The sequence below is a fragment of the Heptranchias perlo genome, unplaced genomic scaffold (genome assembly GCF_035084215.1).
Source record: "Heptranchias perlo isolate sHepPer1 unplaced genomic scaffold, sHepPer1.hap1 HAP1_SCAFFOLD_168, whole genome shotgun sequence".
Classification (NCBI taxonomy): Eukaryota; Metazoa; Chordata; class Chondrichthyes; order Hexanchiformes; family Hexanchidae; genus Heptranchias; species Heptranchias perlo.
The window spans coordinates 840,734-857,721 of record NW_027138947.1 but is presented as its reverse complement, the minus strand read 5'-3'; the positions used below and the strand labels follow the sequence as shown (position 1 = coordinate 857,721).

The window sequence follows — 16,988 nt, the reverse complement described above, 5'->3', positions numbered from 1 at the left end:
GGTGAGGGGGGGGGGTGATCCCCAGTCTCTGTATATGGTGAGGGGGGGGGTGATCCCCAGTCTCTGTATATGGTGAGGGGGGGGGGGGTGATCCCCAGTCTCTGTATATAGTGAGGGGGGGGGGTGATCCCCATTCTCTGTATATAGTGAGGGGGGGGGGTGATCCCCAGTCTCTGTATATGGTGAGGGGGGGGGGGTGATCCCAGTCTCTGTATATAGTGAGGGGGGGGGGTGATCCCCAGTCTCTGTATATGGTGAGGGGGGGGGTGATCCCCATTCTCTGTATATGGTGAGGGGGGGGGTGATCCCCAGTCTCTGTATATGGTGAGGGGGGGGGGTGATCCCCATTCTCTGTATATAGTGAGGGGGGGGGGTGATCCCCAGTCTCTGTATATGGTGAGGGGGGGGGGTGATCCCCATTCTCTGTATATAGTGAGGGGGGGGGTGATCCCCAGTCTCTGTATATGGTGAGGGGGGGGGGTGATCCCCATTCTCTGTATATAGTGAGGGGGGGGGTGATCCCCAGTCTCTGTATATAGTGAGGGGGGGGGTGATCCCCAGTCTCTGTATATGGTGAGGGGGGGGGGTGATCCCCAGTCTCTGTATATGGTGAGGGGGGGGGGTGATCCCCAGTCTCTGTATATGGTGAGGGGGGGGGGGGTGATCCCCAGTCTCTGTATATGGTGAGGGGGGGGGTGATCCCCAGTCTCTGTATATGGTGAGGGGGGGGGTGATCCCCATTCTCTGTATATGGTGAGGGGGGGGGGTGATCCCCAGTCTCTGTATATAGTGAGGGGGGGGGTGATCCCCAGTCTCTGTATATGGTGAGGGGGGGGGTGATCCCCATTCTCTGTATATAGTGAGGGGGGGGGTGATCCCCAGTCTCTGTATATGGTGAGGGGGGGGGTGATCCCCAGTCTCTGTATATGGTGAGGTGGGGGGGTGATCCCCAGTCTCTGTATATAGTGAGGGGGGGGGTGATCCCAGTCTCTGTATATAGTGAGGGGGGGGGGGGTGATCCCCATTCTCTGTATATGGTGAGGGGGGGGGTGATCCCCATTCTCTGTATATGGTGAGGGGGGGGGTGATCCCCAGTCTCTGTATATGGTGAGGGGGGGGGTGATCCCCAGTCTCTGTATATGGTGAGGGGGGGGGTGATCCCCATTCTCTGTATATGGTGAGGGGGGGGGGTGATCCCCATTCTCTGTATATGGTGAGGGGGGGGGTGATCCCCATTCTCTGTATATGGTGAGGGGGGGGTGATCCCCAGTCTCTGTATATGGTGAGGGGGGGGGGTGATCCCCATTCTCTGTATATGGTGAGGGGGGGGGTGATCCCCAGTCTCTGTATATAGTGAGGGGGGGGGGTGATCCCATTCTCTGTATATGGTGAGGGGGGGGTGATCCCCATTCTCTGTATATGGTGAGGGGGGGGTGATCCCCATTCTCTGTATATGGTGAGGGGGGGGGTGATCCCCAGTCTCTGTATATAGTGAGGGGGGGGGGGGTGATCCCCAGTCTCTGTATATGGTGAGGGGGGGGGGGTGATCCCCAGTCTCTGTATATGGTGATGGGGGGGGGTGATCCCAGTCTCTGTATATGGTGAGGGGGGGGTGATCCCCATTCTCTGTATATAGTGAGGGGGGGGGGGTGATCCCCATTCTCTGTATATAGTGAGGGGGGGGGTGATCCCCAGTCTCTGTATATGGTGAGGGGGGGGTGATCCCCATTCTCTGTATATGGTGAGGGGGGGGGTGATCCCCAGTCTCTGTATATAGTGAGGGGGGGGGGGGGTGATCCCCAGTCTCTGTATATGGTGAGGGGGGGGGGGTGATCCCCAGTCTCTGTATATGGTGATGGGGGGGGTGATCCCCAGTCTCTGTATATGGTGAGGGGGGGGGTGATCCCCATTCTCTGTATATGGTGAGGGGGGGGGTGATCCCCATTCTCTGTATATGGTGAGGGGGGGGGGGTGATCCCCAGTCTCTGTATATGGTGAGGGGGGGGGTGATCCCCATTCTCTGTATATGGTGAGGGGGGGGGGTGATCCCCAGTCTCTGTATATGGTGAGGGGGGGGGGTGATCCCCATTCTCTGTATATGGTGAGGGGGGGGGGGTGATCCCCAGTCTCTGTATATGGTGAGGGGGGGGGGTGATCCCCATTCTCTGTATATGGTGAGGGGGGGGGGTGATCCCCATTCTCTGTATATGGTGAGGGGGGGGGGTGATCCCCAGTCTCTGTATATGGTGAGGGGGGGGGTGATCCCCAGTCTCTGTATATGGTGAGGGGGGGGGTGATCCCCAGTCTCTGTATATAGTGAGGGGGGGGGGTGATCCCCAGTCTCTGTATATAGTGAGGGGGGGGGGTGATCCCCAGTCTCTGTATATAGTGAGGGGGGGGGTGATCCCCATTCTCTGTATATGGTGAGGGGGGGGGGTGATCCCCATTCTCTGTATATGGTGAGGGGGGGGGGTGATCCCCAGTCTCTGTATATAGTGAGGGGGGGGGGGTGATCCCCAGTCTCTGTATATGGTGAGGGGGGGGGTGATCCCCATTCTCTGTATATGGTGAGGGGGGGGGTGATCCCCAGTCTCTGTATATAGTGAGGGGGGGGGGGTGATCCCCATTCTCTGTATATGGTGAGGGGGGGGGGTGATCCCCAGTCTCTGTATATAGTGAGGGGGGGGGTGATCCCCATTCTCTGTATATAGTGAGGGGGGGGATGATCCCCAGTCTCTGTATATAGTGAGGGGGGGGGGTGATCCCAGTCTCTGTATATAGTGAGGGGGGGGGGGGTGATCCCCAGTCTCTGTATATAGTGAGGTGGGGGGTGATCCCCAGTCTCTGTATATGGTGAGGGGGGGGGGTGATCCCCATTCTCTGTATATGGTGAGGGGGGGGGGTGATCCCCATTCTCTGTATATGGTGAGGGGGGGGGGTGATCCCCATTCTCTGTATATGGTGAGGGGGGGGGGGTGATCCCCATTCTCTGTATATGGTGAGGGGGGGGGGGTGATCCCCAGTCTCTGTATATAGTGAGGGGGGGGGGGTGATCCCCAGTCTCTGTATATGGTGAGGGGGGGGGTGATCCCCAGTCTCTGTATATAGTGAGGGGGGGGGGTGATCCCCATTCTCTGTATATAGTGAGGGGGGGGGTGATCCCCAGTCTCTGTATATGGTGAGGGGGGGGTGATCCCCAGTCTCTGTATATAGTGAGGGGGGGGGGTGATCCCAGTCTCTGTATATGGTGAGGGGGGGGGTGATCCCCAGTCTCTGTATATAGTGAGGGGGGGGGGGTGATCCCCATTCTCTGTATATGGTGAGGGGGGGGGTGATCCCCATTCTCTGTATATGGTGAGGGGGGGGGTGATCCCCAGTCTCTGTATATAGTGAGGGGGGGGGTGATCCCCATTCTCTGTATATGGTGAGGGGGGGGGTGATCCCCATTCTCTGTATATGGTGAGGGGGGGGGGTGATCCCCAGTCTCTGTATATGGTGAGGGGGGGGGTGATCCCCATTCTCTGTATATGGTGAGGGGGGGGGGGTGATCCCCATTCTCTGTATATGGTGAGGGGGGGGGGTGATCCCCAGTCTCTGTATATAGTGAGGGGGGGGGGGTGATCCCCAGTCTCTGTATATAGTGAGGGGGGGGGTGATCCCCATTCTCTGTATATGGTGAGGGGGGGGTGATCCCCAGTCTCTGTATATGGTGAGGGGGGGGGGGTGATCCCCAGTCTCTGTATATAGTGAGGGGGGGGGTGATCCCCAGTCTCTGTATATGGTGAGGGGGGGGGGTGATCCCCATTCTCTGTATATGGTGAGGGGGGGGGTGATCCCCAGTCTCTGTATATGGTGAGGGGGGGGGTGATCCCCATTCTCTGTATATAGTGAGGGGGGGGGTGATCCCCAGTCTCTGTATATGGTGAGGGGGGGGGTGATCCCCAGTCTCTGTATATGGTGAGGGGGGGGGGTGATCCCCAGTCTCTGTATATAGTGAGGGGGGGGGGGTGATCCCCAGTCTCTGTATATAGTGAGGGGGGGGGGTGATCCCCAGTCTCTGTATATGGTGAGGGGGGGGGTGATCCCCAGTCTCTGTATATGGTGAGGGGGGGGGTGATCCCCAGTCTCTGTATATAGTGAGGGGGGGGGGTGATCCCCAGTCTCTGTATATAGTGAGGGGGGGGGTGATCCCCATTCTCTGTATATAGTGAGGGGGGGGGTGATCCCCATTCTCTGTATATAGTGAGGGGGGGGGTGATCCCCAGTCTCTGTATATGGTGAGGGGGGGGGTGATCCCCAGTCTCTGTATATAGTGAGGGGGGGGGTGATCCCCAGTCTCTGTATATAGTGAGGGGGGGGGTGATCCCCATTCTCTGTATATAGTGAGGGGGGGGGTGATCCCCATTCTCTGTATATGGTGAGGGGGGGGGTGATCCCCATTCTCTGTATATGGTGAGGGGGGGGGTGATCCCCAGTCTCTGTATATGGTGAGGGGGGGGGTGATCCCCATTCTCTGTATATGGTGAGGGGGGGGGGTGATCCCCAGTCTCTGTATATGGTGAGGGGGGGGGGGGTGATCCCCATTCTCTGTATATGGTGAGGGGGGGGGGTGATCCCCATTCTCTGTATATGGTGAGGGGGGGGGTGATCCCCAGTCTCTGTATATGGTGAGGGGGGGGGGTGATCCCCAGTCTCTGTATATGGTGAGGGGGGGGGTGATCCCCAGTCTCTGTATATGGTGAGGGGGGGGGGGTGATCCCCAGTCTCTGTATATGGTGAGGGGGGGGGTGATCCCCAGTCTCTGTATATGGTGGGGGGGGGGGGTGATCCCCAGTCTCTGTATATGGTGAGGGGGGGGGGGTGATCCCCATTCTCTGTATATGGTGAGGGGGGGGGTGATCCCCATTCTCTGTATATAGTGAGGGGGGGGGTGATCCCCATTCTCTGTATATGGTGAGGGGGGGGGTGATCCCCATTCTCTGTATATAGTGAGGGGGGGGGGTGATCCCCAGTCTCTGTATATAGTGAGGGGGGGGGGGTGATCCCCATTCTCTGTATATGGTGAGGGGGGGGGTGATCCCCATTCTCTGTATATGGTGAGGGGGGGGGTGATCCCCATTCTCTGTATATAGTGAGGGGGGGGGTGATCCCCAGTCTCTGTATATAGTGAGGGGGGGGGGTGATCCCCATTCTCTGTATATAGTGAGGGGGGGGGGTGATCCCCAGTCTCTGTATATAGTGAGGGGGGGGTGATCCCCATTCTCTGTATATGGTGAGGGGGGGGGGTGATCCCCATTCTCTGTATATGGTGAGGGGGGGGGGTGATCCCCAGTCTCTGTATATAGTGAGGGGGGGGGTGATCCCCATTCTCTGTATATGATGAGGGGGGGGGTGATCCCCATTCTCTGTATATGATGAGGGGGGGGGTGATCCCCAGTCTCTGTATATGGTGAGGGGGGGGGTTGATCCCCATTCTCTGTATATAGTGAGGGGGGGGGGTGATCCCCAGTCTCTGTATATGGTGAGGGGGGGGGTGATCCCCATTCTCTGTATATAGTGAGGGGGGGGGGTGATCCCCATTCTCTGTATATGGTGAGGGGGGGGGGTGATCCCCAGTCTCTGTATATAGTGAGGGGGGGGGGTGATCCCCATTCTCTGTATATGGTGAGGGGGGGGGGGTGATCCCCAGTCTCTGTATATGGTGAGGGGGGGGGTGATCCCCATTCTCTGTATATAGTGAGGGGGGGGTGATCCCCAGTCTCTGTATATGGTGAGGGGGGGGGGGGTGATCCCCAGTCTCTGTATATGGTGAGGGGGGGGGTGATCCCCAGTCTCTGTATATAGTGAGGGGGGGGGATGATCCCCATTCTCTGTATATGGTGAGGGGGGGGGTGATCCCCAGTCTCTGTATATAGTGAGGGGGGGGGGGTGATCCCCAGTCTCTGTATATGGTGAGGGGGGGGGTGATCCCCAGTCTCTGTATATAGTGAGGGGGGGGGGTGATCCCCATTCTCTGTATATGGTGAGGGGGGGGGTGATCCCCAGTCTCTGTATATAGTGAGGGGGGGGGGTGATCCCCAGTCTCTGTATATGGTGAGGGGGGGGGGTGATCCCCATTCTCTGTATATAGTGAGGGGGGGGGTGATCCCCAGTCTCTGTATATGGTGAGGGGGGGGGTGATCCCCAGTCTCTGTATATGGTGAGGGGGGGGGGTGATCCCCAGTCTCTGTATATGGTGAGGGGGGGGGGTGATCCCCAGTCTCTGTATATGGTGAGGGGGGGGGGTGATCCCCAGTCTCTGTATATGGTGAGGGGGGGGGGGTGATCCCCATTCTCTGTATATGGTGAGGGGGGGGGGTGATCCCCATTCTCTGTATATGGTGAGGGGGGGGGTGATCCCCAGTCTCTGTATATAGTGAGGGGGGGGGTGATCCCCATTCTCTGTATATGGTGAGGGGGGGGGTGATCCCCAGTCTCTGTATATAGTGAGGGGGGGGGGTGATCCCCATTCTCTGTATATAGTGAGGGGGGGGGTGATCCCCATTCTCTGTATATAGTGAGGGGGGGGGTGATCCCCATTCTCTGTATATGGTGAGGGGGGGGGTGATCCCCAGTCTCTGTATATAGTGAGGGGGGGGTGATCCCCATTCTCTGTATATGGTGAGGGGGGGGGTGATCCCCATTCTCTGTATATGGTGAGGGGGGGGGGTGATCCCCATTCTCTGTATATGGTGAGGGGGGGGGTGATCCCCATTCTCTGTATATAGTGAGGGGGGGGGTGATCCCCATTCTCTGTATATAGTGAGGGGGGGGGTGATCCCCAGTCTCTGTATATAGTGAGGGGGGGGGGGTGATCCCCAGTCTCTGTATATGGTGCGGGGGGGGGGGGTGATCCCCAGTCTCTGTATATAGTGAGGGGGGGGGTGATCCCCATTCTCTGTATATGGTGAGGCGGGGGGTGATCCCCAGTCTCTGTATATAGTGAGGGGGGGGGTGATCCCCAGTCTCTGTATATAGTGAGGGGGGGGGTGATCCCCAGTCTCTGTATATGGTGAGGGGGGGGGTGATCCCCATTCTCTGTATATGGTGAGGCGGGGGGTGATCCCCAGTCTCTGTATATAGTGAGGGGGGGGGTGATCCCCAGTCTCTGTATATAGTGAGGGGGGGGGTGATCCCCATTCTCTGTATATAGTGAGGGGGGGGGTGATCCCCATTCTCTGTATATGGTGAGGGGGGGGGGTGATCCCCATTCTCTGTATATAGTGAGGGGGGGGGTGATCCCCAGTCTCTGTATATGGTGAGGGGGGGGTGATCCCCATTCTCTGTATATGGTGAGGGGGGGGGGTGATCCCCATTCTCTGTATATAGTGAGGGGGGGGGGTGATCCCCATTCTCTGTATATAGTGAGGGGGGGGGTGATCCCCATTCTCTGTATATAGTGAGGGGGGGGGTGATCCCCATTCTCTGTATATAGTGAGGGGGGGGGTGATCCCCATTCTCTGTATATAGTGAGGGGGGGGGGTGATCCCCATTCTCTGTATATAGTGAGGGGGGGGGTGATCCCCATTCTCTGTATATGGTGAGGGGGGGGGTGATCCCCATTCTCTGTATATGGTGAGGGGGGGGGTGATCCCCAGTCTCTGTATATAGTGAGGGGGGGGGTGATCCCCATTCTCTGTATATAGTGAGGGGGGGGGTGATCCCCATTCTCTGTATATGGTGAGGGGGGGGGTGATCCCCAGTCTCTGTATATGGTGAGGGGGGGGGTGATCCCCATTCTCTGTATATAGTGAGGGGGGGGGTGATCCCCATTCTCTGTATATAGTGAGGGGGGGGGTGATCCCCATTCTCTGTATATGGTGAGGGGGGGGGTGATCCCCAGTCTCTGTATATGGTGAGGGGGGGGGTGATCCCCAGTCTCTGTATATGGTGAGGGGGGGGGGTGATCCCCATTCTCTGTATATGGTGAGGGGGGGGGGTGATCCCCAGTCTCTGTATATGGTGAGGGGGGGGGGTGATCCCCAGTCTCTGTATATGGTGAGGGGGGGGGGGTGATCCCCAGTCTCTGTATATAGTGAGGGGTGGGGTGATCCCCAGTCTCTGTATATAGTGAGGGGGGGGGTGATCCCCATTCTCTGTATATGGTGAGGGGGGGGGTGATCCCCATTCTCTGTATGTGGTGAGGGGGGGGGTGATCCCCATTCTCTGTATATGGTGAGGGGGGGGGTGATCCCCAGTCTCTGTATATGGTGAGGGGGGGGGGGTGATCCCCAGTCTCTGTATATGGTGAGGGGGGGGGGTGATCCCCATTCTCTGTATATGGTGAGGTGGGGGGGTCCCAGTCCCAGCGGGGTTCCGCCAGGACCACTCGGCTCCAGACCTCATTACAGCCTTGGTCCAAACATGGACAAAAGAGCTGAATTCCAGAGGTGAGGTGAGAGTGACTGCCCTTGACATCAAGGCAGCATTTGACCGAGTGTGGCACCAAGGAGCCCGAGTAAAATTGAAGTCAATGGGAATCAGGGGGAAAACTCTCCAGTGGCAGGAGTCATACCTAGCACAAAGGAAGATGGTAGTGGTTGTTGGAGGCCAATCATGTCAGCCCCAGGACATTGCTGCAGGAGTTCCTCAGGGCAGTGTCCTAGGCCCAACCATCTTCAGCTGCTTCATCAATGACCTTCCCTCCATCATAAGGTCAGAAATGGGGATGTTCGCTGATTGCACAGTGTTCAGTTCCATTCGCAACCCCTCAGATAATGAAGCAGTCCGAGCCCGCATGCAGCAAGACCTGGACAACATCCAGGCTTGGGCTCATAAGTGGCAAGTAACATTCGTGCCAGGGAAGTGCCAGGCAATGACCATCTCCAAAAATAAGGAATCTTACAACACCAGGTTATAGTCCAACAAATTTATTTTAAAATCACAAGCTTTCGGAGATTATCTCCTTCGTCAGATGAATGAATGAATGATTCATTCATTCATCTGACGAAGGAGATAATCTCCGAAAGCTTGTGATTTTAAAATAAATTTGTTGGACTATAACCTGGTGTTGTAAGATTCCTTACATTTGTCCACCCCAGTCCATCACCGGCATCTCCACATCATCTCCAAAAAGAGAGAGTCTAACCACCTCCCCTTGACATTCAACGGCATTACCATCGCCGAATCCCCCACCATCAACATCCTGGGGGTCACCATTGATCAGAAACTTAACTGGACCAGCCATATAAATACTATGGCTACAAGAGCAGGTCAGAGGCTGGGTATTCTGCGGTGAGTGACTCACCTCCTGACTCCCCAAAGCCTTTCCACCATCTACAAGGCACAAGTCAGGAGTGTGATGGAATACTCTCCACTTGCCTGGATGAGTGCAGCTCCAACAACACTCAAGAAGCTCGACACCATCCAGGACAAAGCAGCCCGCTTGATTGGCACCCCATCCACCACCCTAAACATTCACTCCCTTCACCACCGGCGCACAGTGGCTGCAGTGTGCACCATCCACAGGATGCACTGCAGCAACTCGCCAAGGCTTCTTCGACAGCACCTCCCAAACCCACGACCTCTCCCACCTAGAAGGACAAGAGCAGCAGGCACATGGGAACAACACCACCTGCACGTTCCCCTCCAAGTCACACACCATCCCGACTTGGAAATATATCACCGTTCCTTCATCGTCACTGGGTCAAATTCCTGGAACTCCCTTCCTAACAGCACTGTGGGAGAACCTTCACCACACGGACTGCAGCGGTTCAAGAAGGCGGCTCACCACCACCTTCTCGAGGGCAATTAGGGATGGGCAATAAATGCTGGCCTCGCCAGCGACGCCCACATCCCATGAAGGAATAAAAAAATATTCGGGGGAAGGTTCGCCAGTCTCTGTATATGTGGGGGGGGGTCCCAGTCTCTGTGTATGTGGGGGGGTCCCAGTCTTTGTATATGGAGGAGGGGGTCCCAGTCTCTGTATATGTGGGTGAGGTGTCCCAGTCTCTGTATATGTGGGTGAGGTGTCCCAGTCTCTGTATTTGGGGGAGGGGGTCCCAATCTCTGTATATGGGGGAGGGGGTCCCAGTTTCTGTATATGTCGGGGAGGGGGGGTCCCAGTCTCTGTGTATGTGGGGGGGGGGGGGATGTCTTGGGGTAAACCTTGGAGCAGGCGAAAGGGGTGACTGGCAAGTTGCCTGTTTAAAAAAAAATTCAGTGTAATAGTTTTTGACTTTCACTAATGGGGCCTGTAGACAGGTGTAGGCCTGGGACCCCCCAAACTAGATCCCCAGCACCTTCAGGTAGTCGGACCTGATGGTGAAGGGGACAAAGGCTCCGCTCTCCCACCTGACGAAGAACATGGCCTCACTCTTACTGCGGCTCACTCTGGCCCCCGAGGCCAGCTCGAACTGGTCACAGTCTGTCTTGGTGCAGCTATTGTGGAAAGCACAGAGCCCCGAGCTCCAAACCCACCCCCCAATAATATCGCTGTGTTTTATTCTCACAGAAACATCAAGTCAGCAGCAAGTTTGAAACAGCCGTCAAAAACCTCAATGTCCTGGGGTAAACTGCTCGAGTCCTCCGTGACAATCGGAGACTCACTGTCCAACTTCAGACCAGTTCCACAGATTCTCTCACCGGGCTGCACAGTGCTACACAGTATGCCATTTGATACTGAGGAGCCCAGCACACAGCAAGTGGGAAGTCTCAGCACCTCCAACTGCCATAATGCTGACTGCTACCCGCTGTTGTGGAGCTTCGAACTGCCAGCGACCCTAACTCAAGCGGATGAGGACAGTGCGAGCGATCTCTCGGATTCTGAGAGAATTCCCTTCATCCCGACCCCTTGCAAACCTCCAGACCTGAGGCTCCGAGCTGAAGTGATAGCCCCAACCGAGTTGGCTTGGTCGCCAAAGAGGGCCCAGACTTTGAGCCGCCTTGGCTTTAATTACCCGGACTTGTTGCCGCTGCCGTACGCCTGCTGGAACCTGCGAGAACTATCCCCGCTGATCAACAGCAGCAGCAACGCAAGGAGCCCCCTCACTGCCCACCCTCTTGGGCTTTTGGAGCGTTTTGTGGGGCGGCTGCTGGAACTGGAGTGGCTGCAGCTGAAGACTGTGGAGGCGGAGAGGAACAAGGTGATCCGTCCGCGCCCCAACACAGCCCCCAGCGGCTGCGTCTCCGCCAGCAACTCCGGGAGGGGCAAGAAAGCCTGCCTGATGGTGTCAGCTAACAAGCTGCCAGCCAGCCCAGGGGCCCTGACACTTGGTACAGTTTGCAGTGCTGCCAGCATCTGCAGTCACTGCCAGTTACAATACCCCTACTGCAATGGCGCCTGTCGTCCGTACGCATATCAAAACTACTCGCGTGGTCCCAGCGTCAAACAACACGACACAGACTCCCAGCTGAAAGCTGCCAGTCAGCCCAGGGTGAGGGGCAAGGAGCCGCCCCTCCTGAACACCAAGGAGGTGGTGCTTAGAAGGGGTCCCTCGGAAAACACCCACTTGGGTAGTGCCCCTATCACCATTAAAACCAAGGTGCAGACACAGCCCCCACGCCCGGTACAGTGCCCCTCTGCCCCCCCACGCCCGGTGCAGTGCCCCTCTGCCCCCTCACGCCCACTGCAGTGCCCCTCCACCACCCCACGCCCGGTGCAGTGCCCCTCTGCCCCCCCACGCCCGGTGCAGTGCCCCTCTGCCCCCTCACGCCTGGCGCAGTGCCCCTCTGCCCCCTCACGCCCGGTGCAGTGCCCCTCTGCCCCCTCACGCCCACTGCAGTGCCCCTCCACCACCCCACGCCTGGCGCAGTGCCCCTCCACCCTCTCACGCCCAGTGCAGTGCCCCTCTGCCCCCCCACGCCCAGTGCAGTGCCCCTCCACCCCCAACGCCCGGTGCAGTGCCCCTCCGCCCCCTCACGCTCGCTGCAGTGCCCCTCTGCCCCCCCATGCCCAGTGCAGTGCCCCTCCACCCCCAACGCCTGGTGCAGTGCCCCTCCACCCCCAATGCCCAGTGCAGTGCCCCTCCACCCCCACAAACCCGGTGCAGTGTCCCTCCGCCCCCTCATGCCCACTGCAGTGTCCCTCCGCCCCCTCACGCCCACTGCAGTGTCCCTCCGTCCCCTCATGCCCGCTGCAGTGTCCCTCCGTCCCCTCATGCCCGCTGCAGTGTCCCTCCGCCCCCTCATGCCCGCTGCAGTGTCCCTCCGTCCCCTCATGCCCACTGCAGTGCCCCTCCGTCCCCTCATGCCCAGTGCAGTGCCCGCCCGCCCCCCTGAGGATGTTCAGGACACATCAGGTAAATGACAGGAAGAAAGTGTGGAGCGTGGACAAGAGCATTGTGTTAGAGAAAGGTGTTTGTCTGGTCCGTAAATCCCAAGGGGACAGGAACTCCAATGGAAAAGCGAGGCGACTCCAGACACACACACGATAGGGAAGAGCAGCTGAGATAAGGATGGGGCCCCAGGAGCGACTCATCGCTGACAGAAGTATTTATTTATTTTGAAATAGTGGCACATCCTTCTGCAATTGAGGCAAAATCCTGTTCATTTAGTCTCCCTTACACCGACTGCCACTGCCCTCTGTACGTACCGCTGGCCACTGTACGTACAGCTGGCCACTGTACGTACCGCTGGCCACTGTACGTACCGCTGGCCACTGTACGTACCGCTGGCCACTGTATGTACAGCTGCACATTACCTGATGTTACACAGTGTAAGCCTGACTAAGCACCCAGGATTCCATGCCATGGTTTTCCAAGGCATGTCCTCCAATCGTATTTATCTGGTTCCACTAAACTGCTCATCTTGCTCTTGTACAAAACAGCTCAGAGCCGTGTTTGTCAGTGTTCGTCAGTGTTGTCAGTGTTCGTCAGTCTGCACCAAGAGCACTGCGTGTTAGAGACGGGGCTGGAATTATAGGACTGTGGATCGATGGTTGTGTGGACAAAGTTCGGACTCTCGAATGCACAGAAACACACTGACATTACAGTGGGGGAGCTGACCAACGGCCCAAGCATTTACCCCACACAGCAGTGAATACTCCCAATCACATTCACTCTGTTTCCTGTTCCCATTTGGATAAGAGATGGACACACAGTGGGGAATGTACACGATACTGGGTACGCGGTGGGGACTGTACACGATACTGGACACAGAGTGGGGACTGTACACGATACTGGGCACACAGTGGGGACTGTACACGATGCTGAACACACAGTGGGGACTGTACATGATACTGGGCACACGGTGGGGACTGTACATGATACTGGACACACGGTGGGGACTGTACACGATACTGGACACACGGTGGGGACTGTACACGATACTGGACACACGGTGGGGACTGTACACGATACTGGACACACGGTGGGGACTGTACACGATACTGGACACACGGCGGGGACTGTACACGATACTGGACACACGGCGGGGACTGTACACGATACTGGACACACGGCGGGGACTGTACACGATACTTGACACACGGTGGGGACTGTACACGATACTGGACACGGTGGGGACTGTACACGATACTGGACACACGGTGGGGACTGTACACGATGCTGAGCACACAGAGGGGACTGTACACGATATTGGGCACAGAGTGGGGACTGAACACGATACTGGACACAGAGTGGGGACTTTACACGATACGGGGCACACAGTGGGGACTGTACACGATACTGGACACAGAGTGGGGACTGTACACGATACTGAGCACACAGGGGACTGTACATGATACTGGGCACAGAGTGTGGACTGTACACGATACTGGACACAGAGTGGGGACTGTACACGATACTGAGCACACAGGGGACTGTACATGATACTGGACACAGAGTGTGGACTGTACATGATACTGGACACAGAGTGGGGACTGTACACGATACTGGACACAGAGTGGGGACTGTACACGATACTGGACACAGAGTGGGGACTTTACACGATACGGGGCACACAGTGGGGACTGTACACGATACTGGACACAGAGTGGGGACTTTACACGATACGGGGCACACAGTGGGGACTGTACACGATACTGAGCACAGAGTGGGGACTGTACACGATACTGGGCACAGAGTGTGGACTGTACACGATACTGGACACAGAGTGGGGACTGTACATGATACTGGGTACACGGTGGGGACTGTACACGATACTGGACACAGAGTGGGGACTGTACACGATACTGGGCACACAGTGGGGACTGTACACGATGCTGAACACACAGTGGGGGCTGTACACGATACTGGGCACACAGTGGGGACTGTACACGATACTGGACACACAGTGGGGGCTGTACACGATACTGGACACACGGTGGGGACTGTACAGGATACTGGGCACAGAGTGGGGACTGTACAGGATACTGGGCACAGAGTGGGGACTGTACACGATACTGGACACAGAGTGTGGACTGTACACGATACTGGACACAGAGTGGGGACTGTACAGGATACTGGGCACAGAGTGGGGACTGTACACGATACGGGGCACACAGTGGGGACTGTACACGATACTGGACACAGAGTGGGGACTGTACACGATACTGGACACAGAGTGTGGACTGTACACGATACTGGACACAGAGTGTGGACTGTACACGATACTGGACACAGAGTGGGGACTGTACACGATACTGGACACAGAGTGGGGACTGTACACGATACTGGACACAGAGTGGGGACTGAACACGATACTGGACACAGAGTGGGGACTGATCACGATACTGGACACAGAGTGTGGACTGTACACGATACTGGACACAGAGTGTGGACTGTACACGATACTGGACACAGAGTGTGGACTGTACACGATACTGGACACAGAGTGTGGACTGTACACGATACGGGGCACACAGTGGGGACTGTACACGATACTGGACACAGAGTGGGGACTGTACACGATACTGGACACAGAGTGGGGACTGATCACGATACTGGACACAGAGTGTGGACTGTACATGTAATTAATCAATGGGCTAACTGGCCTCTCCCATCTCTACCTCCTTATGGCGCCAGAATTGGATTTGTTTTGTTTGAAAGGTGGGGGATTGTGTGTGTTACTGTGTTAATTGTTGTGTTTCCTGTACACTTACTTTATAAGCTGTCAGTGTATTTTATTTGCATCTTATTTAAAATAAAGTGATATCAGTAAAATATGCCCAGAACCATCTCGAGAACTCACCCTGCTCATAATCACTTTAACTTCACAGATGGACATTCAGAAATCCACAGACAACTCCAGCTCTGGGCAGAGTTCGACAATGTGCTGCTGCAAGAAGCATTTGGATGAGCACTTGAAATGCCATAGCATACAAGGCTACGGACCAAATGCTGGAATATGGGATTAGAGCAGACAGGGCTGATGGCCGGCGCGGACACGATGGGCCGAAGGGCCTCGATCCGTGCTGTATAACTCTATGACTCTATGACTCTAAGGCTGCATTTGGTCTCAGCTTCAGACATTAGGCTGAGCTGTGATGCTTTTGATGGTCAAATACCCTATTCATCCATCTCAGCCTTGGAAATCCACACGGCCAGGTTGGAGATTGGGCTAAAAGCCGAGGACTGCACTGCTGACTCAACCACAAAGTGCGCACGGTCAGGAGAGGTCACTTTATTTTCATGGCAAATGGGCAACCTCTCCACTGGGGCAGATCAGGGGCAACCAGCATTGGCGTCAAGCCACAAAGGCCATTGAAGGTGGCATTCTGGGGACCAGGAATCCTCCCACGTCCACACGATATAAAAACAGTAACTGATAATCCCCTCAGTGTAAATACAGGAACTCATAATCCCCTCAGTGTAAATACAGGAACTCATAATCCCCTCAGTGTAAATACAGGAACTCATAATCCCCTCAGTGTAAATACAGTAACTGATAATCCCCTCAGTGTAAATACAGTAACTGATAATCCCCTCAGTGTAAATACAGTAACTGATAATCCCCCCAGTGTGAATACAGTAACTGATAATCCCCTCAGTGTAAATACAGTAACTGATAATCCCCTCAGTGTAAATACAGTAACTGATAATCCCCTCAGTGTAAATACAGTAACTGATAATCCCCTCAGTGTAAATACAGTAACTGATAATCCCCTCAGTGTAAATACAGTAACTGAAAATCCCCTCAGTGTAAATACAGTAACTGATAATCCCCTCAGTGTAAATACAGTAACTGATAATCCCCCAGTGTAAATACAGTAACTGATAATCCCCTCAGTGAAAATACAGCAACTGATAATCCCCTCAGTGTAAATACAGTAACTGATAATCCCCTTAGTGTAAATACAGTAACTGATAATCACCTCAGTGTAAATACAACAACTGATAATCGCCTCAGTGTAAATACAGTAACTGATAATCCCCTCACTGTAAATACAGTAACTGAGAATCCCCTCAGTGTAAATACAGGAACTGATAATCCCCTCAGTGTAAATACAGTAATTGATCATATCCTCAGTGCAAATACAGGAACTGATAATCCCCGCAGTGCAACAACAGTTACTGATAATACCCTCAGTGTAAATACAGTAACTGATAATCCCCTCAGTGTAAATACAGTAACTGATAATCCCTTCAGTGTAAATTGAGTAACTGATAATCGCCACAGTGCAAATACAGGAACTGATAATCCCCTCAGTGTAAATACAGTAACTGATGATCCCCTCAGTGTAAATACAGTAACTGATAATCGGCTCAGTGAAATAGAGCAACTGATAATCCCCTCACTGTTAATGCAGGAACTGATAAACACCTCAGTGCAAATACAGTAACTCATAACCCCTCAGTGTAAATACAGAAAATGATAATCCCTTCAGTGTAAATACAGTAACTGAAACTCACCTCAGTGTAAATAGAGAAACTGATAATCGCCTCAGTGTAAATACAGTAACTGATAATCCCCTCAGTATAAATACAGTAACTGATAATCCCCTCAGTGTAAATACAGCAACTGAAACTCCCCTCAGTGTAAATACAGTAACTGATAATCGCCTCAGTGTA

General features: G+C 55.2%; 1 protein-coding gene across 1 annotated transcript in view; it reads left to right on the top strand.

Annotated features, from left to right (window-relative positions):
- The first annotated feature begins 15,411 nt into the window (after positions 1 to 15,411).
- The window catches only part of LOC137309551 (mucin-2-like), a 165,151-nt gene continuing 163,574 nt past the window's right edge, over positions 15,412 to 16,988 (top strand). The window contains exon 1 of the mRNA XM_067977696.1: positions 15,412 to 15,584. Coding sequence (XP_067833797.1) covers positions 15,412 to 15,584 — 173 coding nt within the window. The remainder of the gene's footprint in view (positions 15,585 to 16,988) is intronic.